The sequence below is a fragment of the Sapajus apella genome, unplaced genomic scaffold (assembly GCF_009761245.1).
Source record: "Sapajus apella isolate SASKATOON/1434 unplaced genomic scaffold, GSC_monkey_1.0 scaffold1, whole genome shotgun sequence".
NCBI classification, from domain to species: domain Eukaryota; kingdom Metazoa; phylum Chordata; class Mammalia; order Primates; family Cebidae; genus Sapajus; species Sapajus apella.
The window spans coordinates 37,741,195-37,759,011 of NW_022436941.1; the positions used below are offsets into that span (position 1 = coordinate 37,741,195).

The following is a 17,817-nucleotide window of genomic DNA, read 5'->3' on the forward strand; positions in this document are numbered from 1 at the left end:
TATTATATATATAGTGTGTATATAGTACCATATATTTAGTACTATATATATACACTATATATGGTAATTAAATATATGCTATTTAAATTATACTGCATATAGTATATATATACTATATATTTATTATGTAGTTATATGTATATATGTATTATATATATTATATATAGTGTGTATACATTATATATAGTACATATATAGTACTATAGTGTGTGTGTATATATATACATATATACAATGTGTATATAGTACTATACATAATTATATATAACATATATATTATATATAATGTGTATATATTGTTTTATATATTATGTGTACATATTATATATAATGTGTATATTATATATATATAGTACTATATACACACTATATATATATATATACACACAGACACACTATATACACACTATATATAATATATAGTACTATATACACACTATATATAATATATACACATTATACTATATATAGTATTAACCAGGTGGAACTATTTACATCACTTTCAGAACTATCTGTACCCACCAACTGGTATAGAGCTTGTCTATGAGTATACATCCACTGATGATTCAAGTCTTTTCTTCCCACCCCACACTGTTATGTTTTTTATGGGGGTTTGACATCTTCTGCAGGACCAACATAGATGGTGTCTGTTAGCTTATGCCTAGCACAAACACAATAATTTGGGCTTTTGTTTGTTGGGGCTAAAAATAAATTAAAAGAATTGATACAATCTGGAGAAATATTACACAAATTGTTTTGGATGGAACACCAAAAAAGGTGAAAAGTGAAGTTTGAAGACTTACTTTAAAATTAACATACATGGTATAATTTATTTGAATAATTAAAGCCCAGTTATTAGCTACTTGGTCAAGTTGACTTCCTAAAGAATGAATACAAACAGACATTTTGTGCAAACAAATATCTCTAATAAGAATGAAACACTCTTTCAGCAATGAGGAGATTTGCCCTATTTGTTGAAAGGAGATAGACTGATCTCATTAGTGCATCAAATGAACTATGTGTACAAATTTTGGTGCATTTCTGTATTTCTCTTTTAATTCTAGGCTGGTGGTCCCCAGAGACAAGTAGGATAATAGACACACTATGCTAGCCATTGAAATGGCTTTTGGTTAGGCTACTGTCTTTACCTTCATTAGAGATGACATTTGATGGGCCCACTAATTTCAACATATGAAGAGCAGAGCCTATTTTCTGCAATATGAAAATTGCTAATATCAGGATAATGCTTTTCTTCTTTGCTAGTTAAATACCTTTATTTACCGCATTTTTATTCACAAACAGAAGAAAACAGAAATTACAGGAAAATAATTTCTTATGTGTCCATAGAATTATTCTCTGGGGCCAGTAAAGGTTTGGGAATATTTGTATGTTGGGGTATAGATATAATGTTCACCTCTGAACATTATACATATGCTATAAAACATGAAAGGATAAATGAATGGCAAAGTATAAAAGTATTTTAAAGAATCTGGTTTGTAGGCATAGATAACACCTCCTAAATCCTATTATTTGGAAAGAACAGATGAAATGTAACAATTTATGCTGCTTCACTAACAAAACCTCTGGGATTCCAACCTTTCAGAGGTGTCAGTGTTTCCCTTGATCAATTTGAGTAACTTCAAAAGGAAACCATAGTGCAACTGCAGTTTCCATAGAAACATCATTTTATAAGATGCATCTACTAAATGGTGCTATCTCATTCCATATTATTTCGTATATGTTGTTATTTGCAAATGTATTTTAAGATAAATAAATTTATTTTAAAGACAAGCATTTCAAAAAGCGTGTGAAATGACAAAATAATTAATTGGAAGTCTGAACAAACTTAAAGAGAAGTTGCAGAAACACTCTGAATACTACTATATTTAGGATGCTATTACTGGTTGACTTACAAATATATAAACAGGATTGATAAATTTAGCTATTTTAAATTACTCAGCAATTTAGTACTTTGAGCTAAGCTGCATTTTTTGAAGGCCACTTTGTTAGAATGAGATGTTATGAAACATCCACCATGTAATTTAAAAACCAAGGATTATAGTTTACCTTATGCTTCTTTCAGAGTGCATTTTTCCCTTTCTAAAGTCTCAATTGTTTAATTTTGCAAAAAACTGTTAATACAAGAGTGATTTAATTCAAAAAAAATACAAGAGTGATATTTTAGACCAAGACCTAATGTAATACATTTTGAAGAATTGCAATAGCAGCTAACAATGAGAAACAGGAAACTTTTATATGTTGCTAATAGAAAAATCCTTTCTATTTCTTGTATGCTTTTTGTTGTCAGTAGAAGCGTGTCTGCATTAACATGAAAGGAATGTTTATAACCATATATTCTAGGCCAAGAACAACTTGGTAGGATAACATACTCCAACACCTAACCCAAAGCACTGTCTTCCAAACAACTGGCAAGAAACCAAGATTCAGGAGAGTAATTTTTTAGTGCCCGCACATGCAGTATATGACATACAAGCATCAAACATTACCACTTTCAATAAACAGAACAGAGGAAGATAATGCTTTTATAAGTATGCAGATGTCACCTCAACACAAAACTATAGATGTATAAGACAATAATCCCTCCTACCTTGATGAAGGCAGAGAAGAATGACTTATAGAGGCAAGACGTGGGTTTAATTCTTAATTTCTTTTTTCTTGAACCTCAAATATACTTGATGAACATACCATACAAAATATACGTTAATTTAAATGGTAAAGGTTATTAGGTTTCAAAAGCAGCCTGCTGGCTTTTAGTGATTATATTTGCACTTATTTGTACTATACATAAAACTTACAATATTAAATGAACTAAAGCAAAGACCAGAAAACAAAACAGGACTAGACTAAATTATATGAATGAATTTTACTTTCAAAGCTAAAGTGCAGTAATTGATCATTTTCTCATGAATTATGTATTGTATAAAAATAGCAATACATACAGTTTGAGGCAGATACAGAGAGGCATAAAATATCTCAGTAACTTTACAATTTGGTTGTCTATTTGGAAATTGATACTTTTATAGTCCTGGTTATAGAAATAAGCATACATACCCTGGTCTAACACTTCTTCTTCTTCTCGTTTTGGCTGCTGTAATAAAGGAATCTTATCTTTATATTCTGTTTCTGTAAAAGATCAAAGAAGCTGGGCATAAATTTGCAGTATATCTTACACACTTTAAATAATTAAATATGCCATCAACATAAAAATACTATTCAGGGTCTTGTGCTTATTACAGTATTAAGAGTTTATATGATAAAAAGCTCTAATTCATAAGCTGCCTGCACCCTACCCCCCAGCACAACCTACCAACTACCAGACATCTGACTTAATAACTAGGTCAACTACCATTTCAATAATCTATAAATGATACAGAATTTACAAAATTCATTGACAAAATGACTAATATTTGTTTGTTTTAAATTAAATTTAGCAGTGTTTTAAGAACATTTAAGAACACTTTAAGGCATATTCTATAAATATATTAGAATCTTAATAAATAGCCAGATTGCTATGCTAACTTCTCTCATAAATTTTCCACTAGAAAGAAATAAGAAGCTGCTCTAGCATGTTAAGACTAAACTTGCAAAACTCAATCGAGACTTTGCAATTTTACGTTAAAAAATGGCAGTCAATATGTTGTTCATCAACAATATACATTGTTCATCACCATTTTGCTGATGAACAATATATATTAGTTAAAGAACAATTCTGAGAATTAGATAAAAGACTCAAGACTAGCAACGCTTCACAAATCAATAATTGTTCTTTGCCTGAAGAGACCCATTAAATGGATTATTTAAAGTATGGCTAGGGATGATAACCATTTTCACTAGCAAACTGTAGTGATCTTTAGAACATGGTGGATAAATTCATAAATTGTGTAAGTCATTACTGGTTAGAGAAGAAATTATATGAGGAAATGAGAAAACATGAATTAAATGAAGAAAGGTCTACATTTATGGGATTGGTCCCAAAATAAATCTGTTTCATTCCTGGCTGAGATTTTTCTCTTTACTTGTTTTGATGGGGACATGTCAGGGAGGGAACATAGGATATGAAAGAGAAAAATGAGAAAATGAGAAATATGTGTGTACATGTGACTGGCAGAAAGATAGGAATAAAAATTATTTTAAATATTAATCACGGGCGGGGCGCGGTGGCTCAAGCCTGTAATCCCAGCACTTTGGGAGGCCGAGGCGGGTGGATCACGAGGTCAAGAGATCAAGACCAGCCTGGTCAACATGGTGAAACCCCGTCTCTACTAAAAATACAAAAAATTAGCTGGGCATGGTGGTGCGTGCCTGTAATCCCAGCTACTCAGGAGGCAGAGGCAGGAGAATTGCCTGAACCCAGGAGGCGGAGGTTGCGGTGAGCCGAGATCGCGCCATTGTACTCCAGCCTGGGTAACAAGAGTGAAACTCCATCTCAAAAAAAAAAAAAAAAAAAAAAAAAAAAAAAAAATTAATCACTTAGTCAAACAAGATACACATAAAATATAAAATACAAAATCATACATTGCTTTATATTAAACATCAACTATTACCTTTGTGATGTTCATGCATCATAACAATATCAGACGTCACGGGAATTGGAATATTGGCCTCTGGTGGTATGGTTCTGAACGTATCTGGAGCTACATTCTGGGTACAGGTCATGAAAGAAACTGCATGCTTGGCTTCCATGTAATACATAATGTATAAGTTGCACATTTCATCACTAGACGTGCCACTGCAGGCAAAAAAAAAGATACAACAAATCAATCATTCACATAAAACACGTTCTTAATGCAAGAAAAATGCAGTCATTAAATCTGCCAGCAATGGATTCAAAGGTGGAAATATTGTGCATTTATTTTACAGCTTTCATTAAAACACATCACAGTTTTCAACGTCAAAAGCACATTGTCAAAGACATATTCCTACTTAACAATGGAGTGCTAGTTTGCAGGCACACTATGAACACTATTAAATACCACAGATGAAAACGGCATTTTAGTAGATGGGGGATATGGTACTTTCTTTTCTCTCTCATATCCTTTTATTCCATAGTCCCCTTCTATTTGCTAAAATTCATAGACTGGGAAAAGTTACTGTTCTCATGGAAAATCTTATTTCCTTAATAATGGTAAAAATCAGAACCCTTCAATAGAGTTATCATATATTATTTATAAGATTTAAAAATGGCCTTTCCTCTTAACACCAAAAATCTTAGGCCTTATTTTGGTTAAGTGCCTCCTTCCTCATGGCCAGATGAATCTAGAATCATGTGTCCACACTAAGACATCCAAAGTGTATCCCTGATGTCTGACTTGGCAACTAGGCTTTTATAGCAGGGTTGAAAATAACGCCTCAGGAATGACTCAAAATGAAATCAGCACTAATCTTTTTTAAGGGTTGAGATGTGACGGAAGTAGTGCTGTACAGTTGAATGACTCAATGTTAAAAATAGATTAAAACAGTAGACATTTTCAAGAAAAAAGTTCCCAATGATAGAAAAAATATCTACTAGTTTACAAAACATGTATTCTGCTTCCTAATGGGTTATTACATATTTCATTCTCTTGAGTATTATTAGGAAGGAACTATTTCAGTACATCTTCACAAGATTTTTATATAGCAAAGTTGTTTGGGAAGAGGAACATTTCCATTTTAGTATTAGTCCTGACAATTTTCAGCAAGCCTATACTAATAAAAAAAGGCTATGAGGTAGGTTATTCGCTGTACTGAAATATATCAGTGTTGATTTTTCCAGCAATGTCATGCAGCACTCACTTTCTCTCCATAGCAACAGTAATGACATCAGCAAGGGAAGGAAAAAAATAGAAATCTTTTCCAAATAGGGATTTGATTTCTCTAGGCTTTGAAAATGTAGAGACCTTAAGGGACCACAGGAATAAGCCCCTGCCATGGGAAGCTCTGTTTATGCTTTAGAAATCATTTGGCTTCTCACTCTCTGAATCTGATACCTGTCAGTGTAATTGCCTCTCCCGTGAAATATAAGCAAATGGTGAAGTGCAAACCCAAACAAACATCTGTTCACTACATATATCTTCATGGTGTCAGAAAATCATTCCTAAGAATTACATTTTAACAGCCTTGAAGGTGGTCAGCACGTGCCATAAAAAGAATGGCTATTGCAAAAATAATAAACTGGAGCTTCCTGCCATATTATCCTTCTCTTTCCTGCTCAAAAAAAGGAGATATGTGTAGATCAACCAAGAAAAAGGGAAAAGGAATTTAAGATGTAGCTCTAGCTTTAAAAACCTTTAATCATCTTGGAGAGAGGAAAAGCAAAATAATCATTTAAGCATCTTAAATTAATGAAAGGAAAAACATTTTAAATTCATATAATAATTCATGAAACTTGCAATTCATCATTGGATGGGTCCTTCCATATTTTTTCTTTTTGGGAATGTCAATACCCATGTTTTCACTAGAGGAGGAATATCCACCCACAACAGCACATGTAAGACAACAGTATCCCGATCTCTTTCTTTACTACAAAAACTACACAAAATGAAGTAACTATCACTGCTGATCTAAATATTGTTGGTCCCTTGGGCCAGTGTGTTCTCTGTTGCATAAATGAAAATTGTTTATTCTGTGAGCTATTATACGTTTTTATAAAGTACTTAGGGAATCCTAGGGTTTTTTTACTCTTTCTAATTTTTTTCTAGAGTAGTATTTCCATAGCTATTACTACAAAACTTTGGTCCTTGAAATGCTTACAGAAGAGCTGAGAAAAACTTACTATATGACCAATAGAAAATGTTGGTTTACACAAGTTAAACAATGTTGTGCTGCCTGATCCTTAATATACAATGTGCTCATGACTGTATTGGGGGTGGATACAGTAGGTTCTATTCCGTAAATGAATCTGACCAGGTTAAGAAAAGTTGTAGTATAAGACCTGCTCTTACATAGATAGAAACAAAATGCTAGTATTGTTTAAGGATGATCAATCAAAATTATTTCTTCACTAGAGTAGTGTGCTATAGTGAAGTTATACAAAGCTATCCAAATGAATATACATAGATAGTGTAGCTGGAAATGTTTCATAACATGTCTTAACTGTATACAGACAGGTAAATATCTATGTATATTCTATCAGTATCTTTCCATCTATCCATCCATTCAGATAAACACATAGTCCAACCTTTCAGAAAAATCCATTAGAGATTTGAGAAGCAACTAATATTACAAAATTTCAAAATAACTAATATAAAATATCTTGTTAATATATATTCCCTCAAAGATAATTCTGGTGTTCCTATACTTGTTACATGTGTATTTAGAAGGATTTGTTTTTTATATACACTTGAAAAGAAACTGTACTTAAAGTAAAAATTTCATTTCAGACAAGTGAAAGGTGATTAAACTGAGAACAAGGAACTAAACTGTGCAATGTGGGCTAAAAGCAATAATTAAGACAATAATTTACTCTAACTAAATTATGTTTATTTTTGTCACCAAAAAAGGAGTAAGTAATAATTAAAAAACAAAAGCAAATTGTAGATAGTAATTATGGAGAAGAATATGAAATAAAAAGGTGGCATAAGTTTAGAATAATTTTTATACTAATATTGGAGACAAAGGCAGCAATTACTATATTAGAAATAGTTTATAGCAAGGTACAAAGTTACATGTTTGAAACACATATGTACTTTAGTATAGCAAATAAAGAAAAATCAGTAACTAAGTAATATAACTCTTTGTCTTCTGTAACTTATGATCATACTTTATTATTTTAAATAGTACATTTGAAAAAATAAAAAATAAAAATACGAGCTAATGTTGCAAGTTATTTCCTCAAAAGTGAATTATCTTGCATTTACTGAATTAATTTTTGAGAAAAACTCTACATATATGTGTAAGAGTATACATATATGTATGTGTGTACACACATGCACATATATACACACACAATATGCTAATTCAATTACACATATATGTTAATTTGATACATATATAAATGTGTTCAGATTTACACACATGATTTTCTGAGATGTATTAATCAGCTCACCAATACAGTTCATTTGGGGTACCAATTATATGATTCAAAATTGAATTGACCCAATAATTCAGGAATCTTTGCTATCGCAAGGAAAATTTCATTAAAAAGGCTGAAAAAAAGAGTCACACTTTATTACTTTTCATCTATAATTAGACTAGTAGTCAAGGTAACTCTGAGCTCCTATCTGACAGAGAAGCTCTCATATGCTAAAAATTTTAGGAGTCAAATCATCCTTAGCACCAGCATCACAGTTTGCTTATTTATTTTACTATCATTCACCTTTCATTCAAAAATAAAAAATCTCATTTTAAAACAGACAAATTGCTTTCTGTATTCCTAAGGGAGTACTTTGACAATGTACCCTTAATTTCCACAGAGATCAACACATGCAATTCAACACTACTAATCTGCATGATTTATTAACATGAGAAAATAGGAAGAGAGGTTATGTCCACTGAAAGCCCATTTAAACATTCCCCAATGCCAGTGTGATTCCCTAAAATGATGACTGCTGGCATTACTTGTATTCCAAAATCACAGTAGTGCATTTCTTTCATCTTATTGCATAATAAAGTGCTTAGGTGATAACTTCCTGTTTTATACTGGCATACTTAATATAAATAGCTTTAAGTCTGACATAATGTGTGAGCCTGAAAATTGTCAGCCCTCAATAAATATTTGTTGAATGAAGGAAGAATGAATAATCTTGTTTAATAAACGTTTACCACTTTATATGACATAGTATGTTTGTCCTAATATACTACTGAATAATAATTCAGGTCAATTTTTTGAACCCCACTGATCTGTGGGATTTCTGAAAATATTTATCTATATCTGTTTATCTACCTCTTTAATCTATTTATTTAGGTTCCATGAGTCCTTTTATAAAAATATATTAGAAAGATATGTAACACAGATTTAATAAAGTATCAAGTATTCTAAAATGTATCACTTAAAAAATTTCAAATATTATTGTATTCATGTCTATATCACAAACACTTCACTAACTCAAGAATTCCTTGACTTCTACCCCCTTTATATTCAACAAATATTAGGCTTGAAAATAGTCAAAACTGGTAATATTGATTTTGGAAAGCAATATAAAAAATTTAAAGAAGTCATTTTACAAAACTTTTAATCATTTCTTAAAAAGTTTCATGGTGCTTTCAAATGTATACATTAAGAAGTTATTTATCATGTAACTTTATTTTTGCATGCAATATATTTAAAAATACTGATTAAAGTGCTATTTTGGTATCCATGAATATTCATATTTTCATGAAATGACCCATGCCAAATGAAAAATATGACCAATCAAACTGGCCAAATTGGTAAATATTACCTACCTATTCCCAATAATTAATATTAAATTTTAGCATATAAACTTTTAGCCTGATTAGCTGACTTAATGAGCTTAATTGGTTGACTTAATTAAATTCTACTTTTTATTTAAACTTGACTAAACATATGAAATGAATTTAGAGAAGTATCATCCTGAATATAAAATATGTGATGCAGTCAGGCACAAAATATTGCTTCTTCATAGATCAATTAGTAGTACTACGTTGTCACTATATAATAGTTTGGTGCAACTTTGTTTAGGAATATTATTCATCTTTACTATTTAAAAGTAAATGATATATACTGGTAAAATATTTTACCATTAAGTATATTTATTAGCATAACTCATCTTAAATATGCCTACTTTTAAAGTATTTTTTATTATTAATATTACTTTTGATTGACAATAATAAGCATTTAATCGTATGTTCTCACTTATGAGTGGGAGCTAAGCCATGAGGATACAAAGGCTTAAGAATGATACAATGGACTCTGGGGACATGGGGTAGGACGATGAATGGGAGGGAGTTAAGGGTAAAAAAAAAACTATGTATTGGGTACAGTGTACATTGTTTTGGTGACAGGTGAACCGAAATTGCAGAAATCACCTTTAAAGAGCTTATCCATGTAACAAAAAAACACTGGTTACCCAAAAGCTATTGAAATAAAAAATGATTTTGTAATATAAGGTATGATGTGATTTTTTTGATATATGGACACAGAGTGGTATGATTAAATCAAACTAATTAACAAATCCATTACTTTGCTTACCTTTTTTTTTTTTTTTTTTGAGACAGAATCTTACTCTACAGCCTAGGCTGGACCACAATGGTACAATCTTGGCTCACTGTAACCTCCGTCTCCGGGGTTCAAGTGATTCTCCGGCCTCAGCCTCCCGAGTAGCTGGGATAATGGGCACCCACCATCATGCCTGGCTAATTTTTCTATTTTTGTAGAGATGAGGTTTCACTATGTTGGGTAAGCTGGTCTTGAAGTCATGACTTCAGGTGATCCACCCACCCGGGCCTCCCAAATTGCTGAGATTACAGGCGTGAGCCATCGCACCCGACCCTATCGTTTTTTTATGATGAAACATTTGACATTTCCTCTCTTAGTTATTTTGAATATATAATACATTATATTGACGATAGTCATTCTTCTGTGCAATAGATCTCAAAACCTATTCCTCCTGTCTGTCTGAAACTTTGTGTGCTTTGATCGACAATTCCTATTCTCACCTTCTCACCCCTCAGTAACCATCATTCTAGTCTCTATTTCTACGAGTTCACCTTTTTTAGACTCTACGTATAAGTAAGATCATGTGGTATTTGTATTAATATTTATGTGCCTGGCTTATATCACTTAATACATCCTTCAGATTCATCCACCATGTCACAAATGACAGAATTTTCCCCCTTTTAAAGGGTAAATAGTATTCCATTGTATGTACATAAAACACATTTTCTTTATCCATTCATCCACTGACGGACACTCAGGGGGCTAAATCCATCTATTTCTTCATTGTGGTATTTTAAGATGAATCCCTGGTATGGGAAAATCAGTCTCTACTTTTAAGTGCTTTTCAATAGTCACCCATAATTGTTCTACCCAAGCAAAGTTTTCTTCAGTTCTAAAATTTCTAGCTTAATACAGAGTTAAGCTTGGTGTTGGTAGAAAGATCACTCAACTGAAAATCTTCCTAGTAGGCTACGGTCAACAGTTTTTCTGTAGAACGTAGTTTCCATGTAACCACAGAACAGAAGGGTTTAAAACTTGAAGCTGAGAATTCTCCCAGGACATGGAGGAGACACCTACTGGCCGCTGCCTATCCTTAGATAAGTGTGATTTATACCTAAGTGTGCATCATGCACAGGGGTCAAATCTGTGTCCTGTGGGAATGTGTGTTTGTATGTGTGGGTTGGAGGTAGGTGGGAACACAGAAGAGGAAAAGGAGATATATAGATTCATAGAATATCATTTAATTTAACAGACATCATAAATTACTAGTTTATTTCACTGGTTACATTCTCAACTGTGATCCTGCAGTAGTCTATGGAGGTTGTACCTATTATTTTACAAAACAGAGACACATTGCTGCTGTTACTTTTCTAAAAATAAAAAGCATATTAATTGCTCTGAAAATATTATCCAATATTATGAGACCCTTTATTCATATTTAAATGTATTAAAACTTGTCATTCCACTGGAAAAAAAATTGTTTCTGTAGTAGAAATTAAATATTCAGAATATGGACTCACCAAATAAGTTAATTTCCTATAACGTCTTTCTATTTCATTTTTATTACAAAATGGTGTTTCTTTTAGCCCACACGAGATTTATGAAAGGATAAATTAGTGTAGTCATTTTAGGGTATTATTTTAAAGCAAAATGCACATTTAAAAAAAAGACAAGAGTTATTCTAGACTTGTGAAACTGAAAGAGGCCTCCAGAGATCACTTTGGCCTCCCTTCCTAGTACTATAACAAGTCATTAATTTCTATGGCTGATATTACCTCACAGACAGAACTCAAATACAATTTGGCCAAAGTAACAACCCCGCCCCCACCCCCCTCCACCACAACAAACCGTAAAGATTCCTGTAGGCAAAAAATTCTGTTTTTTCCACACTTACAACTTGTAAGCCAGGGCAAGTAATGTGTTGAAAGGGATTTTTTACTACTTTACTTACTATAAAGGTTAATAACATAACCTGGGGCATTTAAGTAAACTCCCTAAGCCTCTGCACTGACATAAAACGAACAACTGATGGATGCCCTCTGAGTCATGTTACCTCATGTATTTAAAGATTGTTAAGGAGGGGCTTACTATGCTCTTTCTTTCAAATCTAGTTATACCTCCTTTGTCAGTTCTTTTCTTACCAGCATCATTTCCCGCAACTCAATAATATTATTGCTTTCCTGAAGTCTCTTTTCCAAATTTAGCAAATTTATAGAAAAGCAAAGCTGTTGGAAACTATTTCTGTAACAGAAGTTGATAGTTTTTTAATTTTCTCTATCCTTAGCTTTAAAACTTATGCTTACTAATATAAAGAAGTCATTCAGTGACATAAAAATTCTTTTATACCATATCAAATGCCTTGCTTTTTTTTTAACCTGCCACGGTACCTTTTCCCTTCTCTGTACAGCCAACAGTAGTGTCGCTATCACAAAAATCATCTTTAGTGCATCTAAGGCATATTTTCAGATGCTTCCTTTCTGTAACTTCTCTTTGATTGAGAGATAAATGGTTTAAAACTCTAGCTTCCAGATGGCATCAGTAAATATTTTAAAATTTAGTTTAACATAAAAAGAAGTCTACTTGATTCTTTTCTATCAGAAAGCATAAAAAGAAACTACCTTTCTTTTCATTCAGGTAAGTTTTTTATGAAAGGGTTCATAATGCGTTGAAAATTTTACTTAGTTTTATAAAATATAATTATTTCAAGGGGGTGCAGTATTTTAAAAATTATTTAAAAGAATTGACATTCCTTTTTGAGATATGTTGCATATTATTATCCTTATTTGGTAGACTAAACAACTGGAAATTATTAAATTCACAGGAGTTTTAACATCATGGTTCTGAATATTTAATGGGACCAAATGTAGACTCCATATATTTGTCTAAATGTGAACATAGGGCAAAAAGGCACTTGAGAAAAAAATTTCATCATCAATATACTTTCTTTATTAAGATGAGTCTCAGGAAGTAATATAAAGTCTTGTGGTAATTGTAATATCTAGAGTTATGATGCTGAAGGTTTTGAGGATGCAAGAAAAAGAGAAGCATGAAAAATGAGCACATGTTCTGGAGTTTACCCAAATCGATCAGTTTTAAAATGATAAAATGCTACAGTTTGTTATAACTGTCCACAACAGGAAAATAAATTTATAATTTATTCATAAAGATAGCTGTCATCTGTAATCATGTCTTATCCTAATAAAATATCTTTAGATAGTGGAATGTGCAGAATCATACCCAATGTGTGTGGCTTCTGTCCTGCCTTCACCAGTGAATACACATCTTGCAGCCAGTATGTCACCAAAGCTTACATCTACTGGGTTCTCCACAGGGTAGAAAGCCTGCCAAAAAGACAAGCACAATGATTCATTAATATTACCAATAAAATCCAGAACTACATGCTTGAATGTGTTGACGTATGTTCCCTCTTTACCCCTTTTTTGAGGGATTTATTGTAAACGGATGTTGAATTTTACCATACGCTTTTTCAGCATCCATTGAAATGATCAGAGGGTTTTTGCCCTTCATTCTATTGATATGACATTATCACAGAACCACGTCTTAATAATATGAAGCTTGGTACACACTGGATAGAGAGGATGAAGGCAGACAGGTAAACAGACACACACACATACATGCACAAATAACCACTGGCTAAAAAGAGTTCACCTTTAATTAATCACTTCTACTTTATGACAAGAGCACCAAACTTTGAAATAAACAAATAAATACTATTAGCAAATGCATCCCTTAAAAATCAGAATAAATGTGATAATAGAAGAGCTATCTGAAATCCTGTCTTTGAATAAATGATGGGATATAAAAGGCCACCAACATATTTTGACCATATTGAGAAAACTGATAAAGGAAGTACCAAATTGGAAGTTGCAAAAAGGAAGTTATATAGCTCAGATATACAGTAAAGGCGGATTTAGAAATTTTTAGATTCCATAGAAATTCACAAGAGTTGCATAATAAGTTTTAAAAGTTACTTTCTGCTGGTTAATATTTTTTCTTTCAAAATTAAACTAGACTTTACACACCTGTGGCAGCTGAGGGCTTTGTCGTCCAATCAGTGTCCATTGTCCATTTCTTACTCTGTATCCACTTACTACCTTACCTGAAATAAACACAAATGTTACTCATATAACACAATAAGGTATTAGAAAAACAAAAGGCATATTTACTTTCCCACTTTAAAATAGAAATCTGAGTATCTTCAGAGCCCCAAATACTGAGTATCTTAGTAAAAACAACATGATAAAATGCATAAAATCTTTCAAGATCTTACATGAAATCACCTTCACTGAAACAGACTTAAGGCCAAATATACTTTGCATTCTAATTTATGGCACCAGCAAGCACAATAGTAAATATTTATAATTTAACATGTAAAGTTCTTACCTAAATGGTGAGTGTGAACTCTATAGGCAAAGACATGCATTGGATAATTTTTATAATGGCATGAAATGTCAGAATTCACCACTGTGGGAAATGAAAACACAGACAAAAATCACTATTCAACTGGAAAATGACATTATTCTTGTCTAAAAGTGTGCATAGGGTATTCATAAGATGACTTAAACACACAGATATTAAGCACTTATTCTGTGCCAGCCAGTTTACTCACATGAATTAAGAACCCCTTGCCTAATATTTTTATTTTTTTCTTAAACAGAATGACTAGAACCAAATCAGAATATTCTGTCAGTGAAAACGTAGGCCTAATTTGTTATCTCTAGCTTGAAATTTATCCAGTTGAGAAAGCTTAAAAATTGGTTTTTATTTTTGGAACAAAAGGATTTTTGAAAAACTGAATGCAGACACCTAAGATCACTAGATCGGCAGTTCCTGTTGAGAAGAGGCCATTTCATACTGCTTCTTCCTTATAGTCTAACAGAGTAGCTATTCAATAAATATTTATTTTATAATAGATGAAAAAATGGTAACAAAGAGACCATACTAGTCATTAACTTTAAGAAATTTCCAGTGAAAACAAATGAACAATATTTCATATGGTACTTTTATTAGAGAATCATAACATATATTAATAAATAATATTATACTTATTCTCATCGCTTCTAGTAAGCTTCGGAGGATCAACTATTATCATCCCCATTTTGCAAGTAGAGAAATAAGCCACCTATATCTAAGTTTAAAGACTAAGTTGGTGTTGGACTTGCTAGTCATTTAATTTTTAAATCTTTCTATATAGAAGTTTATGTCACTGCTCATTATGCAGTGTGTCCTCTGCATCTCAAGAATGGATGATTTGTTTCTAAAATACTCAAGATTTATTCTTTAATTAATATAACACACACCTACCCATGGGCCTCACTTCCTAGCATCTCAACAAAGAATGGAAAAGTAATAAACCACTGGCTTGGAATAATACAAAAATCTATTTTAAATCCATGGACAATAAAGAATTGGTTTATTTTTCCAAGACACAAAAATATTGGTTATTTTTAAATTTTACTAAAAATACACTATACTTTGGAGGCCAAGGCGGGTGGATCATCTGAGGTCGGGAGTTCAAGATCAGCCTGACCAACATGGTGAAACCCCATTTAAAAAAAAAAACACTATAAATCCATTTTTACAGATTAGGAAATAAGGTAAGGATAAATATTCAAAAATCATTACTCACCTTTTTCTCCTGCTGGGATAACAGTGTCAACAGACATCAGAAGGTACATACCAGCAATTAAAGGCTGTCTGTGGAAAAAAGTAATATTTTTCTGAATTACCTGAAAAAGTCAAAATGACTGTTTTGGAAAAACAAGATAGGCCTCAACACTGTGGTTTATAAAATGTGAGCCTTGTGAAAATTAAAATGAAATAGAAAAATAAGAGGATTTTTTTTTTCCTTAAAAAATACTTTTTCATGTGAAGGCAGACTCTAAATTGTTCCTGTGATAACTAAATTTATGTGTCGACCTGGCCAGGTGCCTGGTTGTTTGGTCAATCACCAGTCTAGGTGTTGCTGGGTAGGTGATTTTTAAATGTGATTAACCTTTAAATTAAATTTTGAGTAAAGTAGATTGTTTTTCATGATGTGAGTGGGCTTCATCCAATCCTCTGAAAGACTGAAAAGACAAAGGTCCCCTCAAAAGGAAAGGATTCTGCCTGCAAACTGCCCTTGGACCCAAGAATGCAACATCAACCCTTCCTTTAATTTCCAATTGGCCCAGTGGATTTAGGACATAATCAGTCCCCACAATAGTGTCAGCCAATCCCTTATAACCACTCTTTCTCTTTCTCTCAATCCTATTGGTTCAGGTTTCTTTGGAGAACCCTGACTAATCAACTCTCATGATTCCTAGCTGTGACATTCATGCCGTTGTCTAATCCCTTCCCCTTTAATGTAGGATAAAATAAGTGTAGTAACTTATCTTTTAAAAAATATTAAAAAGTATTTTATTTTCATAGATTTTGTGGGAACAGGTAGTATTTGGTTACCTAAGTTCTTGAGTGGTAATTTCTGAGATTTTGGTGCACCCATCACCCAAGAAGTATACACTAAACTCAATTTGTAGCCGTTCATCCCTCATCCCCTTCCCACCCTTTCTCCCAGAGTCCTCAAAGTCCATCGTATCATTCTTATGTCTTTGCATCCTCATAACTTAGCTCCCCCTTATGAGTGAGAACATACGGTGTCTGCTTTTCCATTTCTGAGTTACTTTGTAACTTATCTTTAACAAATAGCAAAAGTGATGGGGTGTCATTTTGAACATTAGGTTACTGAAAGGCTCTGGCTTCCATCTTGCATGCATGCCCTTTCTTGCTTTTTGCTTACTTTCTCTGATGGAAGCCAGCTCTATGATGTGAGCTGTCCTGCTTATAGCTTACTTGGCAAGGATATGAGGGTGACTTCCAGCCAACACTCAGCAAACAACTGAAGTCTGCCGACAACCATGTGAGTGATGTTGGAAGTGGCTCCTCCCCAGTCAAGCTTAGAGCTGACTGAAGCACCAGCCAAGATTCTCACTATAGCCTCTGTGTGAGACCTCCTGCCTGAGGGTCCAGATAAGTGTGTCCAATTACTGACACACAGGAAAATGAGACAATAAATATTTGTTGTTCTAAGCCAGTTAGTTTAGGTTAAGTTTTACCCACAGATAATTAATACAGTGAAATTCCCATTCTAAGTTCATAAAGATGTTAAAGTTGTTGCTCATCTAGGAAAAGTGGAAGTACTTACGGCAGACGTGTGAGGTGTAAGGACACACCAGAACAGTCCTTGTGATTATCTGAAAACACACATACAAACATGGATCTTAAATATGAAAACATCAAAAACGGATTTCAAACTAGCAAGTTGGAAATGACTGTAACTCAGTATTTTAAAACACAAGTTATGTTTCATCTGTATGGTGCTTTATGATTTACTGAATACTTTCATATTTAGTAATTCCTTTAATTGCCAGTGTATCATAACAGCAAAACAAAACTACCATTTCATGCAGTCTATGGTATTTCTTGACACATCAAACTGATCAATATATTGACTTTCCTACAGACATACTAGAAAGTTGTTGCTACTCTCTATGAATTATCTATATTGTTGAAAAACCCAGAAAAGTGGCTGAACTAAAATAGTTTGCTCCATGCTGCTCCAAACAACAGCCTTTTCTATTTTTTAAAAAGTGTAGTTCACATTTAGGTTTTCATACACTTTAGGCATTGTTGAAGTCTACTGA

At 32.7% G+C, this 17,817-nt stretch overlaps 1 protein-coding gene across 11 annotated transcripts in view; it reads right to left on the minus strand.

Annotated features, from left to right (window-relative positions):
• Positions 1-17,817, minus strand: part of PAM (peptidylglycine alpha-amidating monooxygenase) — a 290,725-nt gene that overhangs the window by 73,770 nt on the left and 199,138 nt on the right. For all 11 annotated transcript variants that reach the window (XM_032275516.1, XM_032275511.1, XM_032275502.1 and 8 more), the window contains exons 8-14: positions 17,319-17,367; positions 15,765-15,832; positions 14,519-14,599; positions 14,158-14,234; positions 13,352-13,455; positions 4,566-4,750; positions 3,073-3,144 (exon numbers count right to left, since the gene is read on the minus strand). In XM_032275516.1, the coding sequence (XP_032131407.1) occupies positions 3,073-3,144; positions 4,566-4,750; positions 13,352-13,455; positions 14,158-14,234; positions 14,519-14,599; positions 15,765-15,832; positions 17,319-17,367 (636 nt within the window). The remainder of the gene's footprint in view (positions 1-3,072; positions 3,145-4,565; positions 4,751-13,351; positions 13,456-14,157; positions 14,235-14,518; positions 14,600-15,764; positions 15,833-17,318; positions 17,368-17,817) is intronic.